This window comes from Asterias rubens, chromosome 13 (assembly GCF_902459465.1).
Source record: "Asterias rubens chromosome 13, eAstRub1.3, whole genome shotgun sequence".
Taxonomy (NCBI): Eukaryota; Metazoa; Echinodermata; class Asteroidea; order Forcipulatida; family Asteriidae; genus Asterias; species Asterias rubens.
Window position 1 is genome coordinate 5,694,293 of NC_047074.1, and position 20,263 is coordinate 5,714,555.

At 42.3% G+C, this 20,263-nt stretch overlaps 1 protein-coding gene across 2 annotated transcripts; it reads left to right on the forward strand.

Moving 5' to 3' along the window:
• Positions 1-833: 833 nt before the first annotated feature.
• On the forward strand, positions 834-18,583 carry LOC117298936 (ankyrin repeat and SOCS box protein 3-like). 2 transcript variants are annotated; one of them, XM_033782319.1, is made up of 8 exons: positions 834-981; positions 2,666-2,775; positions 3,861-4,117; positions 8,967-9,110; positions 11,016-11,261; positions 11,946-12,126; positions 13,693-14,336; positions 16,551-18,583. In XM_033782319.1, the coding sequence occupies exons 3-8, from the start codon at positions 3,907-3,909 to the stop codon at positions 16,742-16,744; spliced, it is 1,620 nt and encodes a 539-aa protein (XP_033638210.1). In that variant the 5' UTR covers positions 834-981; positions 2,666-2,775; positions 3,861-3,906; the 3' UTR covers positions 16,745-18,583. The 2 variants fall into 2 exon arrangements, with proteins under 2 accessions (XP_033638210.1, XP_033638209.1); XM_033782318.1 differs by lacking the exon at positions 2,666-2,775.
• The last annotated feature ends 1,680 nt before the right edge of the window (positions 18,584-20,263 follow it).

Below are 20,263 nucleotides of genomic sequence, written 5' to 3' on the forward strand. Positions count from 1 at the left end.
ATAGGGGTGTCGGAATAATGGCTCGCGAGTTGTCGGAACATAGGGGTGTCGGAACATAGGGGTGTCGGAATATAGGTGTGTCACCCTATCATCATAAGTCGACTTTTTAGTTTCAGGAAGTCGTCTTGGTGAGATGAATTTTTATGGTAAGTTGACATCTTAGTTTCCGGAAGTCGTCTTGGCGAGTTAATTAGCTTTCCGAACATGTCGACATCTTCGTTTTAGGAGTAAGATAACTTTTCTTGATAAGTCGGCTTTTTCGTTTTAAAGAGTAAACTTGGCAAACTAATTATGTATATATTTATCATGATAAGATGGCACTTGGAGCTCCGTACAAGTGGCTGTTTTACGGGTGGAAAAGACTGCGTGTCAAACATAGCGAAATGTCCCCACTGAAGTTCCGTCGTCGGTGGACGTCATCGAGCTAGCCCTGTGTGGACGGGACGGAGGTCCCAGGCGGTGAATCTGTCCCCCAGACAGAATCCCCCAGAGTTCCCGGTGACACCGGCCGACCGACAGAGTAACCTAACAACAAGAGACAGTTTCCTAGGAGACGCTGTCTCGGGGATGCTGTACCCTAGGCGAGCCAGCTAAAGTGGGCCACGAAATATCCGTCCACACCCTGCATTGACATTTATTGTTTGGTAATCCCCCGAAAAGGTGAAAACACTTGACTGCCGGGAACGGCGTGAAACATTATATATTTCGATTACGGACAAAATGGCTGGTCGGCTTTCAAATGATTAAATTGTTGCAAACCTAAACATTACAAGATAGAGATTGTAAATAGCCCCCCCCCCCCCAAAAAAAGGTGCCAGAGAGGGCGCACCAACTTTGCCGACGAGTTGTGCGCGCCACCAACGTTCAAGTGTTGGTTTTAAAATGGCGGCGAACAACAACAAGTAAACCGAACGGCACTAAAACAAGCTGCAGACGACACTAGCCCAGGGCTACAGACGACACTATTTTCTTGTTAAGAACGTAAATATATCCTGGTGTCTTGTGTTTTCAGTAGGATAACAGGAAAATTGCTAACAATCACAATCATTAATCAAAAACTGATGTTTTTTTTTTACAAATCATCTATTTAATTTTTTAACAATAAGTTTGGGTTTTACTTTTTTACGCTGCGAGAGACAGTCCGCCATTTAGCAGTGCTTATGCATGCACGACATTGGAGCAACGTCATATGTTTTCACACCTTTCATTGGTTGGTATTTTATTGAATATTCCGAAGCTAGTATGGCGTGCAAAATAAATCAAAAATATTATTCAATTACTACAGTACTTAAACTTTATTACAAATTTACCCAGTCAGTTTCCCTTGTGGTTTATATTGATATCTGAAACAAAAAGTCGCATCACCCTTAAGGTGATCCCCTAGCTGCCGCTTCCCAGGTTGTATCGTAATTTGGGTGTGATCCCTGGCTACACGGCAGTTAACGGTTGTATGGCTTCTGACTGGCACCCCCGAACAAAGATATTGACAAAATAGGGACACCGCCAATATAGGGCTAGATAGCTCAGTTGGTAGAGCGCCGGCACGTTAATCCGGAGGTCGTTGGTTCGAATCCCACTCTAGTCAATTCTTTGTTCAACCCCAAAAATTATTAACAAATTTTATTACATTTTTGTCCCACGGCATTACGGCTACTATAATACTAAAATAGAATCCAGAGATATCATTCATAAAGTCTAAACTAAAGACATATCGTAGCGTCATACGTTATCGACCCTCATATGGTTTCGGTCCCCAACTTTGATTCCTGTTTACAGCGAGATTGTGCAAGCTGCACCAGTGACAGAAGCTATGCAGTTTATGCTCAAACATTTATAAAATGATTGATTTTTGGTGCTAATCACTAGTGCATTATTATGCCAACATTCAAATGAGTCAAAGAAACATCATCCAACCTCGAAAGTTCAAAACAAAATTACTATCTTCAAGATTGAGTTTCATTCTTTTTTAGTCACTAGTGACTAGATGGATCACGTGAGGTGGTCACGTTTTGGGATTCTATGGTGTGCCAATACGAGGAAAAAATTTAAATATTTTAAGTGAAAATGATTAGCTACATACTGTAATAAATTTGAATGTTGGCATAATAATGCACTAGTGATTTGTACCAAAAATAAATCATTTCATAAATATTTAAGCATAACCAACGCCAGGAAGCTTTATTCTCAGCATGATTAAGCCTGATAAAAATACAAATCGTGAGTAACCTGCATAGCTTCTGCAACTGGTGCAGCTTGCACAATCTCGCGGTAAACGGTAATCAAAGTTGGGGTTTCAAAAACATATGAGGGTCGATATCGTATGACGCTACGATAATGTTTTTCTTGTGATGGGATAACGCATTGAAAAGTTCCATGGGAAAAGATTCCGTATGGCGCCACTACTTTTTCATTCGATATGAAGTAATAATATCTAACTTACCTCAATAAAAATGAGATATTTCTTTATATATTATATATAATTATGTAAAAATGAGTGAAAAACCAGGTGACGCCATACGGAAAGTTATCCAGTCCGTGTCCTGCTACCAATTTTTCACTTGATGTACAATAAAATATTATCTAAATTAGTAATAATTTAGTTAGGCAATTATCAACTCAGCACACACAACAGCAAAAAAGTCACAAAATGAATGTCATAATTTAGCCCAGGTTGGACTCCTCCGTTGCAGTGCAGACTGCAGTGGCACTTACTGACAGACTGACGTCCTACCGTACCTCACCTGCCTACCAGCAGGGCTATGTAGTAGCTAGAAGGTAGTTTTGGTAGTAAAATGTAAAACTAAACATGCTAAAAGTAAAAGGTGTGACAGGATATGTAAAGTTTTCCTACTTTTCATTTAGGCATTTTCACTGACACAGTGACAGTGTGACACAGTGACACACTGATACATGTACATGTGTATGATCAGATGGTGCATTGCAAAAGTGATACTCCATCGAGCAATCGGCGTTTGAGCAAATATCTACACCTCACAACTTTTTACTTGCACCTTTTGTCAGCACCTGCAACACTTGCCTTGGCACCGCACATAAGCAGCTACTATCCTTCCTTGGCGTTTACATCCTAACTGAAGGACTATATAATGCCAAGTACGGTACCGATGTAGAAGTAGAAGTAGAAGTAGGCCCTGTATGGGTATATAATTGTAGAGCCTAACGACGAGGTCGTAATTGTCAATGTCAAGGGTCAAACTAGATCATCATGGCTCTGGGCCTAGCCCTCCGATAGAAGCGGAGGGAGTCCAGGATATTGGCACTATTGATGGGGCAGATCTCTGGGCTCTGCTTACTGCTGAATTTTTGTTTGAATGAAATTGGGCCATGGGCCTGGGGCTGATTTCACTTTATTACATCATGGAGGAATAATACACAAGGAGTTACAACGAACAGGAGATCAAACTTCCAAGGTCTGGTACCGCCACAGATTACCTAACCGCACGCGACAAAGCTGACCCGAGGTTAAAAGATTACGTCATGCATGCGCGTATCGGTTACAAGATAACGGCGTAGTACGATATTTTTTGAAAAGTCAGATTTTCATTAGCCCCCCAATAAAATGCTCCACATTGCAACACGTAAATGTCTGCACGTATGCGTAGACTAAGGGTTCACGGGCCCAAAGTTATCAAAATCACAGAAAGTTTTAAGCATTATTTCTTTCACATATCAATTGTATTACCGGAATATCAACGTAACCTTCCTTCTGACTGACTGCAACGCTTCAATATAATATGATCATCTGTTTTTAAAATCCTTGACTGCAGTCACATCAATGTGTCATAGAAATTTAAATTTCATTTGATTGCATTATAGTAACTTCATTTTCCTGCTTTTATTAGCTGACACATGTACAGTCACTACCCTGTGAAAGAACCAACTTGAACAATGGATTTCACTGAGGCGTACCCAGACCGCTGCTCCTCTGTTGGTGCTGTTGCTAGAGTAGGAGACATCAAATCACTGCAGCAGCTGATAGCAAACGGATCATGTGTTGATATTCATGATAATCGAGGCTGGACACCTCTACATGAAGCAGCTAATGCTAACCACTGTGACTGTGTGAAGATACTACTGGAGCATATAGAAGATGAAGATGGTTCGTGCATTATTTTTTTGCCCATGGTTTTGTACACAAAACTGTGCTGATCCTAGCCTTTTGTCAAGGCCCTCGTGGCTTGCACAGCTTCGTAAAGCCTAAGAGGCTGGAAGGGGAGACCACGCACGAGTTGAGTGGCGAAGTCAGAGCCTCTCCTGGTCTCCCCTGATAGTCACTCAGGTACATGACTCTATACCAAGCTGTCCAAGCCACGACGACCTTGGCAAGAGGCTTTTTTTAACTGGGGGGCCCAGCCGTGTACCAAGAATTTTGTATGGGGGGGGGGGACTTAAAGCAAAAGACCGATCCATTAAGCTCCGCCCCATTGCGTATTGACCAATCACAACCCATTGCACAACCAAAAATCCGTCACTATAAGGTGCAACATGGCGAATGCTTGGCGCGCGCGCAAAGTTGTTCAAAATGGCAATTTCCAATAAAAACAACAACATGTCTTCTATTTGATTAAAGACACTGGACACCTTTGGTAATTGTCAAAGACCAGTCTTCTCACTTGGTGTATCTCAACATATGCATAAAATAACAAACCTGTGAAAATTTGAGCTAAATTGGTCGTCGTCGTCGCGAGATAAAAATGAAAGAAAAAACACCCTTGTCACACCAAGTTGTGTGCATTCAGATGCTTGATTTCGGGACCTCAAAATCCTATTCCGGTGTCACAAAATCAAATTACTTCTTTCTCGAAAACTACATTACTTCAGAGGGAGTCGTTTCTCACAATGTTTTATACTATCAACCTCTCTCCATTGCTCGTAACGAAGTAAGTTCTTATGGTAACAATTATTTTGAGTAATTACCAATACTGTCCACTGCCTTTAGGAGACGTTGTTGGTCCATGACTTACCTCAAGATTAAATGGTTCTAGGTGTGCACGGCCTATGATGTCTGTGGCAGGTTTGATTAAATAGTTTTGGTGTGTTGTGGCTGAGTAAACCAGACTCACTTAGTTCTGATGTTGGAGTCATCAGGCTGGTGGTTTGAATCCTGGTCATGATACTTAGATGACCTTGTGCAAGAGTGCAAGACACTTACAGTACTTGTAATTCTGTCTATTTTCACAAAGGTAAATGGGTACCAGTTCAAATCCTATATACGCAGTGGGTACTCGCCTATATCAGCAGTGGTTACTCACCTATATCAGCAGTGGGTACCCGCCTATATCAGCAGTGGGTACCTGCCTATATCAGCAGTGGGTACCCGCCTATATCAGCAGTGGGTACCCGCCTATTACAGCAGTGGGTACCCGCCTTTATCAACAGTGGGTACCTGCCTATATCAGCAATGGGTACCCGCCTATATCGGCAGTGGTTACTCACTTATATCAGCAGTGGCTACCCGCCTATATCAGCAGTGGGTACCCGCCTATTACAGCAGTGGCTACCCGCCTATATCAGCAGTGGGTACCCGCCTATTACAGCAGTGGGTACCCGCCTATATCAGCAGTGGGTACCCGCCTATTACAGCAGTGGGTACCTGCCTATATCAGCAGTGGGTACCTGCCTATATCAGCAGTGGGTACCCGCCTATTACAGCAGTGGGTACCCGCCTATTACAGCAGTGGCTACCCGCCTATATCAGCAGTGGGTACCCGCCTATTACAGCAGTGGCTACCCGCCTATATCAGCAGTGGGTACCCGCCTATTACAGCAGTGGGTACCTGCCTATATCAGCAGTGGGTACCCGCCTATTACAGCAGTGGGTACCTGCCTATATCAGCAGTGGGTACCCGCCTATTACAGCAGTGGTTACTCACTTATATCAGCAGTGGCTACCCGCCTATATCAGCAGTGGGTACCCGCCTATTACAGCAGTGGCTACCCGCCTATATCAGCAGTGGGTACCCGCCTATTACAGCAGTGGGTACCTGCCTATATCAGCAGTGGGTATCTGCCTATACCAGCAGTGGGTACCTGCCTATATCAGCCATGTCAGCAGTGGTTACTCGCCTATATCAGCAGTGGGTACCCGCCTATATCAGCAGTGCGTACCTGCCTATATAAGCAGTGGGTACCTGCCTATATCAACAGTGGGTACCCGCCTATATCAGCAGTGGGTACCCGCCTATTACAGTAGTGGGTACCCGCCTATTACAGCAGTGGGTACCTGCCTATACCAGCAGTGGGTACCCGCCTATATAAGCAGTGGGTACCCGCCTACAGACCTTTCTTTTGCAACGTCACAGCCCGAGTTTTTGCCAACCCAGATTGGAAAACTATGGAAAGCCGTAAGTGCAAATTAAAAAAGATTGCTATTTTTTTGTAACAATGTAACCAAATTTGTTGATTTTGTTAAAAACAAAACAAATAATTATGAGAGGTATTTTATTTAATTGAAAGTTTGCAGAAAATGCTGAATTTGTTTAAAACATCTGTTTTTAAGATTTAGTGTTTTACTAACTTTCGGTCGACCATGCCAACCAAGGCGGTTTGTTTATCAACAAAAGAAAGGTCTACATGTATATCAGCAGTGGGTACCCGCCTATATCAGCAGTGGGTACCTGCCTATTACAGCAGTGGGTACCTGCCTTTATCAACAGTGGGTACCTGCCTTTATCAGCAGTGGGTACTCACCTATATCAGCAGTGGTTACTCACCTATATCAGCAGTGGGTACCCGCCTATATCAGCAGTGGGTACCTGCCTATATCAGCAGTGGGTACCCGCCTATTACAGCAGTGGGTACCTGCCTATATCAGCAGTGTGTACCTGCCTATATCAGCAGTGGGTACCTGCCTATTACAGCAGTGGGTACCTGCCTTTATCAACAGTGGGTACTCGCCTATATCAGCAGTGGTTACTCACCTATATCAGCAGTGGGTACCCGCCTATATCAGCAGTGGGTACCTGCCTATATCAGCAGTGGGTACCTGCCTATATCAGCAGTGGGTACCCGCCTATTACAGCAGTGGGTACCCGCCTATATCAGCAGTGGGTACCTGCCTATTACAGCAGTGGGTACCTGCCTATTTAGGCAGTGGGTACCTGCCTTTATCAACAGTGGGTACTCGCCTATATCAGCAGTGAATACTCACCTATATCAGCAGTGGGTACCTGCCTATATCAGCAGTGGGTATACCTGCCTATATCAGCAGTGGGTACCTGCCTTTATCAGCAGTGGGTACTCACCTATATCAGCAGTGGTTACTCACCTATATCAGCAGTGGGTACCCGCCTATATCAGCAGTGGGTACCTGCCTATATCAGCAGTGGGTACCCGCCTATTACAGCAGTGGGTACCTGCCTATATCAGCAGTGTGTACCTGCCTATATCAGCAGTGGGTACCTGCCTATTACAGCAGTGGGTACCTGCCTTTATCAACAGTGGGTACTCGCCTATATCAGCAGTGGTTACTCACCTATATCAGCAGTGGGTACCCGCCTATATCAGCAGTGGGTACCTGCCTATATCAGCAGTGGGTACCTGCCTATATCAGCAGTGGGTACCCGCCTATTACAGCAGTGGGTACCCGCCTATATCAGCAGTGGGTACCTGCCTATTACAGCAGTGGGTACCTGCCTATTTAGGCAGTGGGTACCTGCCTTTATCAACAGTGGGTACTCGCCTATATCAGCAGTGAATACTCACCTATATCAGCAGTGGGTACCTGCCTATATCAGCAGTGGGTATACCTGCCTATATCAGCAGTGGGTACCTGCCTATATCAGCAGTGGGTACCCGCCTATTACAGCAGTGGGTACCTGCCTACATGTATATCAGCAGTGGGTACCTGCCTATTACAGCAGTGGGTACCCGCCTATATCAGCAATGGGTACCTGCCTATATCAGCAGTGGGTATCCGCCTGTAACAGCAGTGGGTACCTGCCTATATCAGCAGTGGGTATACCTGCCTATATCAGCAGTGGGTACCTGCCTATATCAGCAGTGGGTACCTGCCTATATCAGCCATGTCAGCAGTGGTTACTCGCCTATATCAGCAGTGGGTACCCGCCTATATCAGCAGTGCGTACCTGCCTATATAAGCAGTGGGTACCTGCCTATATCAACAGTGGGTACCCGCCTATATCAGCAGTGGGTACCCGCCTATTACAGTAGTGGGTACCAGCCTATTACAGCAGTGGGTACCCGCCTATATCAGCAGTGGGTACCTGCCTATATCAGCAGTGGGTACCTGCCTATATCAGCAGTAGGTACCCGCATATTTCGTGGGTACCCGCCTTTATCAACAGTGTGTACCTGCCTATATCAGCAGTGGTTACTCACCTATATCAGCAGTGGGTACCTGCCTATATCAGCAGTGGGTACCCGCCTATATCAGCAGTGGTTACTCACCTATATCAGCAGTGGGTACCTGCCTATATCAGCAGTGGGTACCCGCCTATATCAGCAGTGGTTACCCGCCTATATCAGCAGTGGGTACCAGCCTATTACAGCAGTGGGTACCTGCCTTTATCAACAGTGGGTACTCGCCTATATCAGCAGTGGTTACTCACCTATATCAGCAGTGGGTACCTGCCTATATCAGCAGTGGGTACCCGCCTATATCAGCAGTGGGTACCTGCCTATATCAGCAGTGGGTACCCGCCTGTTACAGCAGTGGGTACCCGCCTATATCAGCAGTGGTTACCCGCCTATATCAGCAGTGGGTACCCACCTATATTAGCAGTGGGTACATGCCTGAATCAGCACTTATCAGGTACACAGCAGTGGGTCCCCACAACAGTTGTTTCCACAGGACTTGAGAAAACTAAAAGTTTTTTAACCCACATGGATCAGTGTTGGGTAAAGCACAAATTATATTCTTTATCCCAACAACCCCTCGATCAATGCAAATATAACATTTAATAAATTATTAATATTAATATCTGTAGATTTGAATGTTAAAACCTGGGAAGGTGAAACTGCGCTGTTCTTTGCTGCACATACTGGAAACAAGGAGATGATAGAGCAACTAATACATCATGGAGCCAAGCTAGACATATGCAACCAAAGTGAAATCTACCCACTTCATAAAGGTAAATTGCATTAACCCCTGAACCTGTGGGCTTTTTACTTTCAATGAGTTCACTTTGGGTGCGTTCGTTTAGCTTCCCTGGGTCGACCCCGGTCTGCCCCGGTACGTTCAAATAATTTTGATGGGGCTCACCGAGTCAGCCCCCATCAGTGCCCTGCTTGTGGAGTGGGTCACTTGGGGGTGACCTGATGTGCATGCAGTCACCGCGAGAGGGCGAGTGTGATTGTTCGATTAGCTCTTGTCAGGGGCTCACCCGAGTGAGCACTCCGGGGTCGACCTAGTCTTGGTTCAAGACTCTCCTGGATTTGTAACAAGAGAGCGCGCTATCACCCAACGCGCTATCAACCACGAACCGCTATCACAGGAGAGTCTTGGAACATTCGTTAAATCTCCCCCCAAAATCGGGGGGAAACATAATGCGCGTGCGTAGGTTTCCCGCAGAGCCCGCCCCTTTTTTTTTGGGGGGGGGGGGGGAGATTTAACGAATGTGCCAAGACTCTCCTGTGATAGCGGTTCTCGGGTGATAGCGGTTCGTGGTTGATAGCGCGTTGGGGGTGATATCGCGCCCTGTTGTGACAAATCCAGAAGAGTCTTGAACCAAGACTAGGGTCGACCTAGAGAAGCTAAATGAAAAAATACCACTATCTTTCCTTCAGAGCCACCGTGGATGACATTGAATGGTCAGACAGTAGGATGTTTGACTGTATACTGCGTATGCAATATTATATGGTTTGTGGTAACACCATGTGTCTATCTACTTGCCAGGTAGAGTTTGTTCTTAGAGAACTGTCTTTCTTAGTTCTACTACCACGGAGTAGATTGATCGAATGTGAGGGAGATTTCCTCATGATATAAATTGGCAGTGTTATACATGTAGTTATACATCAAAACCACATTAGATAACATTGAGTGGTCAGACAGTAGGAGGGTTGACTCTGTACATGCATTCACCTCTTGACATAAATTAACAGTAGCATAGGTATATTTAAAAACCATATTGGACTACATTTAATGGTCAGACAGTAGGAGGGTTGACTGTACTATGTGTATGCATTCACCTCTTGATATTATAGTGCAGGGTGGCACAGTATAAATTAAGACCACATTGGATGACATTTAAGGATCAGACAGTAGGAGGGTCGACTGTGTGCTGTTAACAGGTTAATGCATTCACCACATGATTTTACTGGTAGGCCTATGATATGACCATAACATAGGTTTACTAATAACGTGATTATCAGTTGGGCAAAATTGTTAATTGTTTACAAGCATGACAAGTCACCGAAACCAGGTAAAGTCTTATTTGCTGGTTTTCTTTGTTGATTTGTTAAATTTAGTTTACTTTCAAATATTTCATTGTTAAATTTGAATTTCCCAACAGTTTTTGTATCTATAAACTACAATAAATTAAACATTTGAAGAAACAGCATACACTTATTGACTAAATGGCCACATTGGTCCTAGCCTTGATCAAGGCGCTCCAGCCAGCCGCGACCTGCAAAATCCCAGTCCCCATCACGGAATTCCGCCAGCGCACCCCCATACATAACACAGTGCATAATATAATACGTGTACAGCGTATGTACACATACGTACTGTACATGTACATGTACCATCTGTACGGTACACGTACGGTACCACACGCACGAGGTTGAAGACACGACCGTACTCATGACTACGCTATACTGTTCTCGCTGTACAATGTACATGATGTACAGCACAAACAATGTATACATGTGTACGTTGCTCGTGTATACACTGCGTGCAGTCTGTGTTGCTGAATTGCTGCGCATGGGCCAAGGCTACATTGGTCCCGGAAATTCAAAGCCTTGCAAGACTTGCACAATCTATGTATTACACCAAGCATTTTTATGTGTGCAAGTTCTCCCATATTCTGTTCTCACAGCTGTGGCAGGCAACCATAAAGAGTGTGTTGAGTTGCTTCTCCAGAAAAGAGCTGATGTGAACTGTACTCAGTGGAACGGCTGGTCATCACTCCATGAGGCAGCCTATCAAGGATTTGCAGATATCCTCTGCATTTTGTTGAAATCTGGCGCCAAGACTGATGTTAAAGATGACTATGGTATTGCACCGGTGTTCACTGCAGCACAGTATGGGCACCTGGACTGCTTGAAGCTTCTAATCAAACATGGTAAATAGAGATCATAGAGTTATATATAAGAACTGAAGTGCGCACTGGCCTAATACCAGACCCGGCATGCGTGCAGGCGGCCATTTTCTAAGTTGACAAAACAGCATTGCTTAGCATGTGTTTGTACGGCCATTTTGTAAGTTATAAAAACAGCATCGGGTAGCGTTCAATAAACTCAACGTGTGTTTCCTATCCAACGCACATACAGAATGGTGCGCGCATATCTTCTGTGGCTCCGTCGCATTTGTGCAAGCAGCATCACCAGTGCACCCTCTAGTTCTTATTATATACATTTCTTTAGTTTGTAGTGGGAGACTATACAACTCTAGGTGGCAGCAGACTTTACAGGTTAATCTACCATTGTTTATGCAGTTCTAAGCATCTGCATATTACAAAGAACAATGGATTTATCTGCTGCCATCACCTACATGATTGTAACTTCACAAAAGTCCCCCATTGGAAACCACCTCAAAATCCTTCAAAATCCTTCCCTATGTTTTGCCTGATTCTGTTGAATTCAGTCGTGCTTATTAAATCACTCTAAATCATTCTTATCATGAGGGCAGCTTCAGTTTAAGGAAGTGAATGAGCAGAGAAACATATGACGCAACTAAAGGTCAGTGAGGTGGGACAATCGGTGAGCGCCTACCATCGCATTACCTATTTTTGTTTTTGCTTCTCTAGGTTCGAATCCCAACTCAGCTGCTTCTGATGGTGCAACCCCATTGTATATAACCACACAGGAAAACTACCCAGAATGCGTGGAGTATTTGCTTGAGCATGGTGCTTCGGCAATGATTCCAGTATGTACTGAAAGTGCAGTATTGGCACCCATTCACGTTGCTGCTGACAAAAGTCATGTTAGGTCAGTTAGCGGTCAATATTATTTAACTTAGGCATAAGAAGAAAAAAGAAATTATTGCCCTTTTCTGACCGACCGAAAAAGTAAGAAATCCACGGTCGCGTTTTTTCTCTTTTTCTTCAAAATGGTGTTTTTTTTAAGGTTTTTTTCAGAGTATTTTATACTTTGAATGCCCAATAAATGACAATAAGCCCTTTATTCAAAGCTGAAGTATTATTTTTGAGTGCTGTCAGAAATCAAGATGAACGATGAAGTGTCTGATATTGTCTGTACGTGCGGGTGTTCTTCACAAAATGTTAAAACACCTTGATGCGCTCAGCTACATGGTTCGATCTGTCGCCCACTGCATGCAAAGTGCATTAACAGCCCGCACGCTGTGATTGGCCGTTGATAGACTCCAACACAATACGCACATTCACGAACTGAGAAAGAATTGCCACGCAGTGTGCCGCACGCCTGTAGTATGGTGCAATGTCAGCCTTGAAGTATATTCAAACATGTATAACTTTCACCGGTTGAGGGCGTGCACGATGCGGGGCAAAGTTCATTGATAGTGCATTGTTACCGATCGTTGAATCTCAATGATTTTATTGCAAACGAAGATCTGCCGGAACTGCCAATCACTAATTCATGAAAATGAATTTTTTATTGAAAAAAAAAAGTGGATTTTTATTTTCTCCTCTGACATAGGTCCTATTGAAAAAAAAAAAATTATGAAAAAAAACAAAACAAAAACGACCAACCGGCCCTCCTGATTTTTAGCCAAAAGGGCAATAAAAAGGTTTGTTTATGCCGTAGGGATGCGTACTCCATGTTACTAGGCATTCTTCGCTTACACATCTAGCTAGCGTAGAAATTCTTTGCTTTCCCTGCAAGCGGAAAATCGTAAGCGCAGTATTTGCCGTTAATGAAATTTGGCCCTGGTTACCTCAAGGTACATTCCTAATTGTCAAAGACCAGTCTTCTCACTTGCTGTATCTCAACATAAAAATATGCATAAAATAACAAACCTGTGAAAATTTGAGCTTAATTGGTCGTCGGAGTTGCGAGATAACTATGAAAGAAAAAAAACACCCTTGTCACACGAAGTTGTGTGCTTTCAGATGCTTGATTTCGGGACCTTAAATTCTAAACTTGAGGTTGCAAAATCAAATTCGTGGAAAATTACTCCTTTCTCAAAAACTACTCCACTTCAGAGGGAGCCGTTTCTCACAATGTTTTATACTACCAAATCATTACCAAGTAAGGTTTTATGCTAATAATTATTTTGAGTAACTATCAATAGTGTCCACTGCCTTTAAACAGAAAGCACAACTATTAACAAAGTAGTCAACGTGTCAAATTCACCCAGAGTTCACATTTCTGTCCATCTTTGATGTTGGTTTCGTTCAGTTTTAGCCCCATATGAAATTAAACAGGGAGGATGCACTGGTTATACACTTTTTAGTGTGTGTACCAATAAAAACCACCAACTACAAATTTGTAATTTTGGTTTTTTACCCATACACCGATGTGTGTGTGTATAACATCTCTTATTACACACATTTGTTATTGTAATTTTTTCCTCAGGTGTCTGGAGCTACTTATACCCAAAAGTATAGAAATACTGGAGACTGTTACTTATGGCAAGACTGAACAACCACACACCCCAATGCATTTTGCCGCAATGAAAGGTCACACGGAGGTCGTCCGAGCCCTTCTCAAAGCAGGATGCGATCCTGACTTTGGCCTCAAGATTACTTCGGAAGATGTTAAAAGTAGATGCTGGGACATTTCACATCTTGTGTGTTCAGTAGCAATGGATCGTAAACACTTTGACATGGCTAAGTTGCTGTTGGACTCTGGTGCTGTTGTGTGTAGTCGACTGGGTGGTTACTGCATTATCAGAGGCTGTGAAGAAGATGTACCATCCCTGAAATTTCTTCTAGATTACGGTGTGGATCTTGGATGTTCCCACATGAGATTTGTATACCTACCGGATGATCTTGAATATGCCAATTTACTTTTGAAATCAGGGAAGCGTTGGAGACTTGACTGTTTGGACCAAACTGGTTTTTGTAGCCAGGACTGGATCCGTTATTCAAGGCGTAGAAGTACATGGCTGAAAATGATGAAGCTGGTGTACAACTATGTGGACAGACTCAGACTGTGTAAACACAACATCCAGTATATACAAGACCACAGAGAGTTGAATGAAGTACTTGAATTAGCAGGTAAGTCCATTTCTCAATCTGATTTCTTTTTCTCTTTCAAGACAGTGTGGGTTTTGTTCACGAATTGGCCAAACCTTCGCCATAAGCCACAACCGCTAGTTGACTAAGTCCCATGATTAATTCAATGATGGCAGACTAAAGCAGAGTTTTTAATAGACTTTTTCTTCGGCTGCCACTCGAAAAGTTACTGTGACTAGCCTTGGTGTAGTTCTACCTTGCGTTCCCACCTAGACCTATATTCCGCAATGTTTGCTAGCCTTGGTGTAGTTCTACCTTGCGTTCCCACCTGGACCTATATTCCGCAATGTTTGCATAGCATTTGACTTCATGGTTATGGTAGGTTTACAGGGCAGGGCTGTTCCATTGAAGTATTTAGCAGCCATGTTAAGTTACCGTGGTTGCGCGGATGTCTTCCACGACCTTTCTCGGTCTGTTACCTTACATCAGGGTCATGGTAAGTTGACAGGGAGGGAAGTTTACCAACAGTCCCCCTAAATGTGAGTTGTAAAAATTGATAATTCTACAGAAAAGTCGCCATACTTTAATATAAAAGTGCAGTGTGAACACGGCTTAAGGGTTCCTTGTAATCCTTATTAGAATGAGGGAGTAGAGAAGTATGGAACTGGGGACTTCATATCAATACCTGGAAATAGGGATACTTTGAGCATGAAATTCCAGTACCTTTTCTCCTTTTCGATACTGTACGTTTAAAGCGAAACATGGTCAGTGCATGTACATTCACATTGTACACAGTGAACTTTCGAGGCATGATTACAACCTGGACAGTTTCTGCAATCATGTCTATCAGATTTCCTTTTGCAGTATTGCATGTTTGTAAAAGTTTTGCTTGTATATTCTGGCAAAAAGTGGTTTAAAGACACTAGACACTATATGTAATTGTCAAAGACCAGTCTTCTCACGTGGTGTATCTCATCGTATGCATAAAATAACAAACCTGTGAAAATTTGAACTCAATTGGTCATGCAAGATAATAAATGGGAGAACAAAGTTGTGTGCTTTCAGATGCTTGATTTCGGGACCTCAAATCACTTTCGTGGAAAATTACTTCCTCCTCGAAATTTATGTTACTTCAGAGAGAGAGCTGTTTCTCACAATGCTTTATACCATCAGCAGCTCTCCATTGCTTGTTACCAAGTAAGCTTTAATACTAAATTTTTAGTAATTACCAATAGTGTCCTTTGCCTTTAAAGCATTGGACCCTTTCGGTAAACAGTGTTGTCCAAGGCCCACACTTTGTGTACCACAACTTCTATATCAAATAACAAACCTGTGAAAATTTAGGCTCAATCGGTCATCGGAGTCAGGAGAAAACAACGGAAAATCCCACCCTTGTTTCCGCGCGTTTCGCCGTGTCATGACATGTGTTTAAAATAAATCTGTAATTCTCGTTAACGAGATTTTATATTGTTTTGCTGTTTTCTCAAAAAGTAAAGCATTTCATGGAATAATATTTCAAGAGAAGTCTTTCACCATTGCCTTCTGTAAACCCTGTAAGTTATTTGTAAATCTGTGAACTTTTTTTTTTTTTCTTAACCGAAAGGGTCCAATGGCTTTAAGGTAGGGACATAAATTGGTAAATACTGAATAAAAACTTATTGGGCTAGAAGAACAGCAGCTGCTGATAGTATAAATTATTCTTAGAAAGACTTTCTTTCTTTCTTTCTTATGGTTTGAATAATTTTTCACCCCAAAATATTTGAATCTTAGAAATGATTCTTGCTTGAATCGTATCTAAGATTTTCTGAGTGTTTGATGAATGGATTTGGCCTTTTTTTTTTTTAAATACCATGAAAAAAGACACGTTATTCAGCTGAAAATGTTACACATTCATTGTATCGTTCTTAATCATTGTGCCTGGAATGAGCATTACAATGGACCCTTCCCATGAAATATGCTAATTACATTCACGCATGCGTACAGACCCTCTTGGTTGGCAAACGCCATAGAGTTGTGCACGAAGCAGACGCGCAATCGCATCTGCGTCACGCAGCCATTAGCCGTGTACAAAACAGCGCAATTTTCTCTCATTTTGCCAACCAAAATGTTAGTGCGCATGCACTGTCTGCAATTTACATATTTCATGGGAAGGGTCTCTTTGACCGATCTTTGACCCTACCTCAAAAATTTAATCACCGATCTTTGACCCTACCTCAAAAATTTAATCAAAGTTACTTTGTGATTATTTTTGTGCAGGAAAGCCACACACTCTGTACCATCTCTGTAGAGTTGCAATCACAGAGCATTTAGGAACGGTGTGTGCCACAAAGATCATCCCCAAGATGGATTTCCTTCCAAAGCTGGTCAGGGATTATCTCCTCTATGATGATGTAACTTTGCCAAGCACTACAGAAATTACCCCTCCTACTCTTGGTTACATTATCCAGTGAGTGGACCATCCATTTGAAATCTTTCAACTGTGTGGGTTTTGTGTGCGGTGGCACTACTGTGCACAGTACTAACTTTGTGTACCATGCGGCACCACGTGGTATCATGTTGCAGGCTGGCATAGTTTATGTACCATTCAACGCCACACTGGATGACATTGAATGGTCAGACAGTGAGAGGGTTGACTGTGTACTGTGTAGATGCAGTCACCACATGGTATCATGTTGCAGGCTGGCATAGTTTATGTACCATTTAAAGCCACACTGGATGACATTGGATGGTCAGACAGTGAGAGGGTTGACTGTGTACTGTGTAGATGCAGTCACCACATGGTATCATGTTGCAGGCTGGCATAGTTTATGTACCATTCAATGCCCCACTGGATGACATTGAATGGTCAGACAGTGAGAGGGTTGATATCATTCAACACCTCATTGGATGAAATTGAATGGTCAGACAGTAGGAGGGTTGACAGTGTACTTTGAAGATGAGGCCACAACTTGATGTCATATACTAGGCTGCATATCATTCAACACTACATTGGATGACATTGAATGGTCAGACAGTGAGAGGGTTGATATCATTCAACACCACATTCGATGAAATTGAATGTTCAGACAGTAGGAGGGTTGACAGTGTACTGTGAAGATGAGGCCACAACTTGATATCGTATTGCAGGCTGGCATATCATTCAACACTACATTGGATGATATTGAATGGTCAGACAGTAGGAGGGTTGACTGTGCACGTTGCAGATGCATTCACTACATGATATCATCACGTCAGTGCAATTATCTTGAATCTTGGTTCGATGTCTATTGGTTTATGTGTATCTATGCGGGTTATTTTAAGCCTGAAGCAACTCAAGTGTAGGGTATTCTGTTTGAAACGTCGAGACCACACTGGCTTTTTTCAGAGCCAACACACCCACAACACAGGTTTACAAATGAATGTACCCGCAAGTTCACTATTTATTTATTCTATATTTTGATTGGCTGAAACACGGTCATGTGGGGTGAACTAATACAGTCACTAGTCTTTTAACTTTTGACTGCTTACAGCGCCCTCTCTTGATGTGAAATGAATCGGGAGAATATGTGTTCCTTTCCAAGTGTCTTATTTCACATTTAAGACTGAGGTTCATTTTCAAACACATATGGACTGGTATAATTATGGGAAAAAGTACAAGATTATCCACCCTCGGGCCTGTGAGTGACCAGATATGGGACATACTTCCCTCGACCTTCGGCTCGGAAATAGGTTCCTCTTCTGGTCACTTAAGAGTCAAAGTCCCTTGGGGGAAAAGAAGTGCACTATTGACCTAGTTACCAGTCAATGTGTATATTAGTTTCATCCCATCAAGTGTAACATAATTATATTTTTGGGGGGTTCTGGCCATTCACCACATGATCATTCACATTGCAGGCTGACATAGTTTTTCTGTCATTCAAATTCACAGTGGATGATTCTGAATAGTCAGACAGTAGGAGGGTTGACTGTGTAGATGCATTCATCACATCATATTGCAGGCTGGCTTATTAAAGTCATGCCTTGCCATCTATCATGCCATCTATCAATCAAATACACAACACTACAGCAGATGATATTGAAATGGTCAGACAGTAGGAGGGTTGACTGTGTAGATGCATTCATCACATCATATTGCAGGCTGGCATATTAAAGTCATGCCTTGCCATCTATCATGCCATCTATCAATCAAATACACAGCACTACAGCAGATGATATTAAAATGGTCAGACAGTAGGAGGGTTGACTGTGTAGATGCATTCATCACATCATATTGAAGGCTGGCATATTAAAGTCATGCCTTGCCATCTATCATGCCATCTATCAATCAAATACACACCACTACAGCAGATGATATTAAAATGGTCAGACAGTAGGAGGGTTGACTGTCTTCTGTGTTGATGCATTCATCACACATCATATTGCAGACTGGCATAGTTTATATATTATCCAAATTCACAGCAGATGACATTGAACGGTCAGACAGTGATAGGAGGGTTGACTGTGTTGATGTATTAACCACACATCATATTGCAGACTGGCATAGTTTACAGCAGACGATATTGTATGGTCAGTCAGTCGGAGGGTTGACTGTGTACTGTTTACAAGTGTACTGTGTACTGTGCTGATGCATTTACATCATAACAGCATATCGAGTCTGGCATAGCTTTTATAATGCACAGAAGATGATATTGAATGGTCAGTCAGTATGATGAGGAGGGTTCAGATAACATGCAGTAGTAGTTTAGCTACATTTTTGTTTTCTGCGTTAGAAATGATAAATAATATTAACACTTTACACTCCAAGCACATTTGCACTTGGTGACAAATTAACAGTTAATTGTTAATTTAAATGTTGAATAGATATTATTAATATTTATTCGGCCATTTCATCATGCATACGTTTTCATTTAAAGTTTTTTTTTGACACTATTGGTAACTACTCAAAATAATTATAAGCATAAAACCTTACTTGGTAACGAGTAATGGTGAGCTGTTGATAGTATAACACATTGTGAGAAACGGCGCCCTGGTATAGTGTTCACTGCCTTTAAAAACTTTAAAAGCAGGTACTACTTAATTTAATAGATGTTAAATTTGCATCGGGATAGCATATTCATTTTTGGTGTACCGAAATACACCGATATGTGCTAGCACTGTAAACTCAGTACTTTCCCGAGTTCTGTGAAAAAAAGAAAAAGGAAAAAAAGAACAATTCTTTACTACAACCGGATTGTTTTGTATTAAATAATTTGTTTCATATAAACTTCTGATGACTTCGTTGGACCAGCGACGATTATGTCATCAGAAGTTTGTTAGGTCAAAATTTATGCCCTTTTGGTTTAACAATTTGTAGTTTTCGTTCCTTTTGCCAATTCAGCGTGTTCAAATGCCAATGCAAAATACCATGGACTACTGGTCCAAGAGCGACAAATAATGCGGTTAAAGGCAGTGGACACTATTGGTGATTGTCAAACACTAGCTTTCACAGTTGGTGTATCTCAACATATGCATAAAATAACTAACCTGTGAAAATTTTAGCTCAATCGGTCATCGAACTTGCGAGATAATAATGAAAGAAAAAACACCCTTGTCACACGTAGTTGTGTGCGTTTAGATGGTTTATTTCGAGACCTCAAGTTCTAAATCTGAGGTCTCAAAATCAAATTCTTGGAAAATTACCTCTTTCTCGAAAACTATGTCACTTCAGAGGGAGCCGTTTCTCACAATGTTTTATACCATCAACCTCTCCCCGTTACTCGTTACCAATTAAGGTTTTATGATGAGAATTTTTTGAGTAACTACCAATAGTGTCCACTGCCTTTAAATCAATTATTCTGAAAAAAAAACAATTCATAAATTCGCTATTCCTATTGGTGGAGAGCGCGGTGGGTGTGTATAAACCTTTGTTTATGACAAGTAAAAAGTGTTCAAAACATGGGCGTGACACGTGAGCTTGTACCTGTGCTTGTAAGACAGTTTCTTCATTCCTA

What these genes read in the sequence shown, in the direction of transcription:
- LOC117298936 (XM_033782319.1), top strand. Translation starts at nt 3,907, where the DNA reads ATGGATTTCACTGAGGCGTACCCAGACCGCTGCTCCTCTGTTGGTGCT. An exon ending in GCATATAGAAGATGAAGATG is followed by an intron (nt 4,118 to 8,966) that starts GTTCGTGCATTA and finishes TAATATCTGTAG; the next exon opens with ATTTGAATGTTAAAACCTGG. An exon ending in TGAAGTACTTGAATTAGCAG is followed by an intron (nt 14,337 to 16,550) that starts GTAAGTCCATTT and finishes ATTTTTGTGCAG; the next exon opens with GAAAGCCACACACTCTGTAC.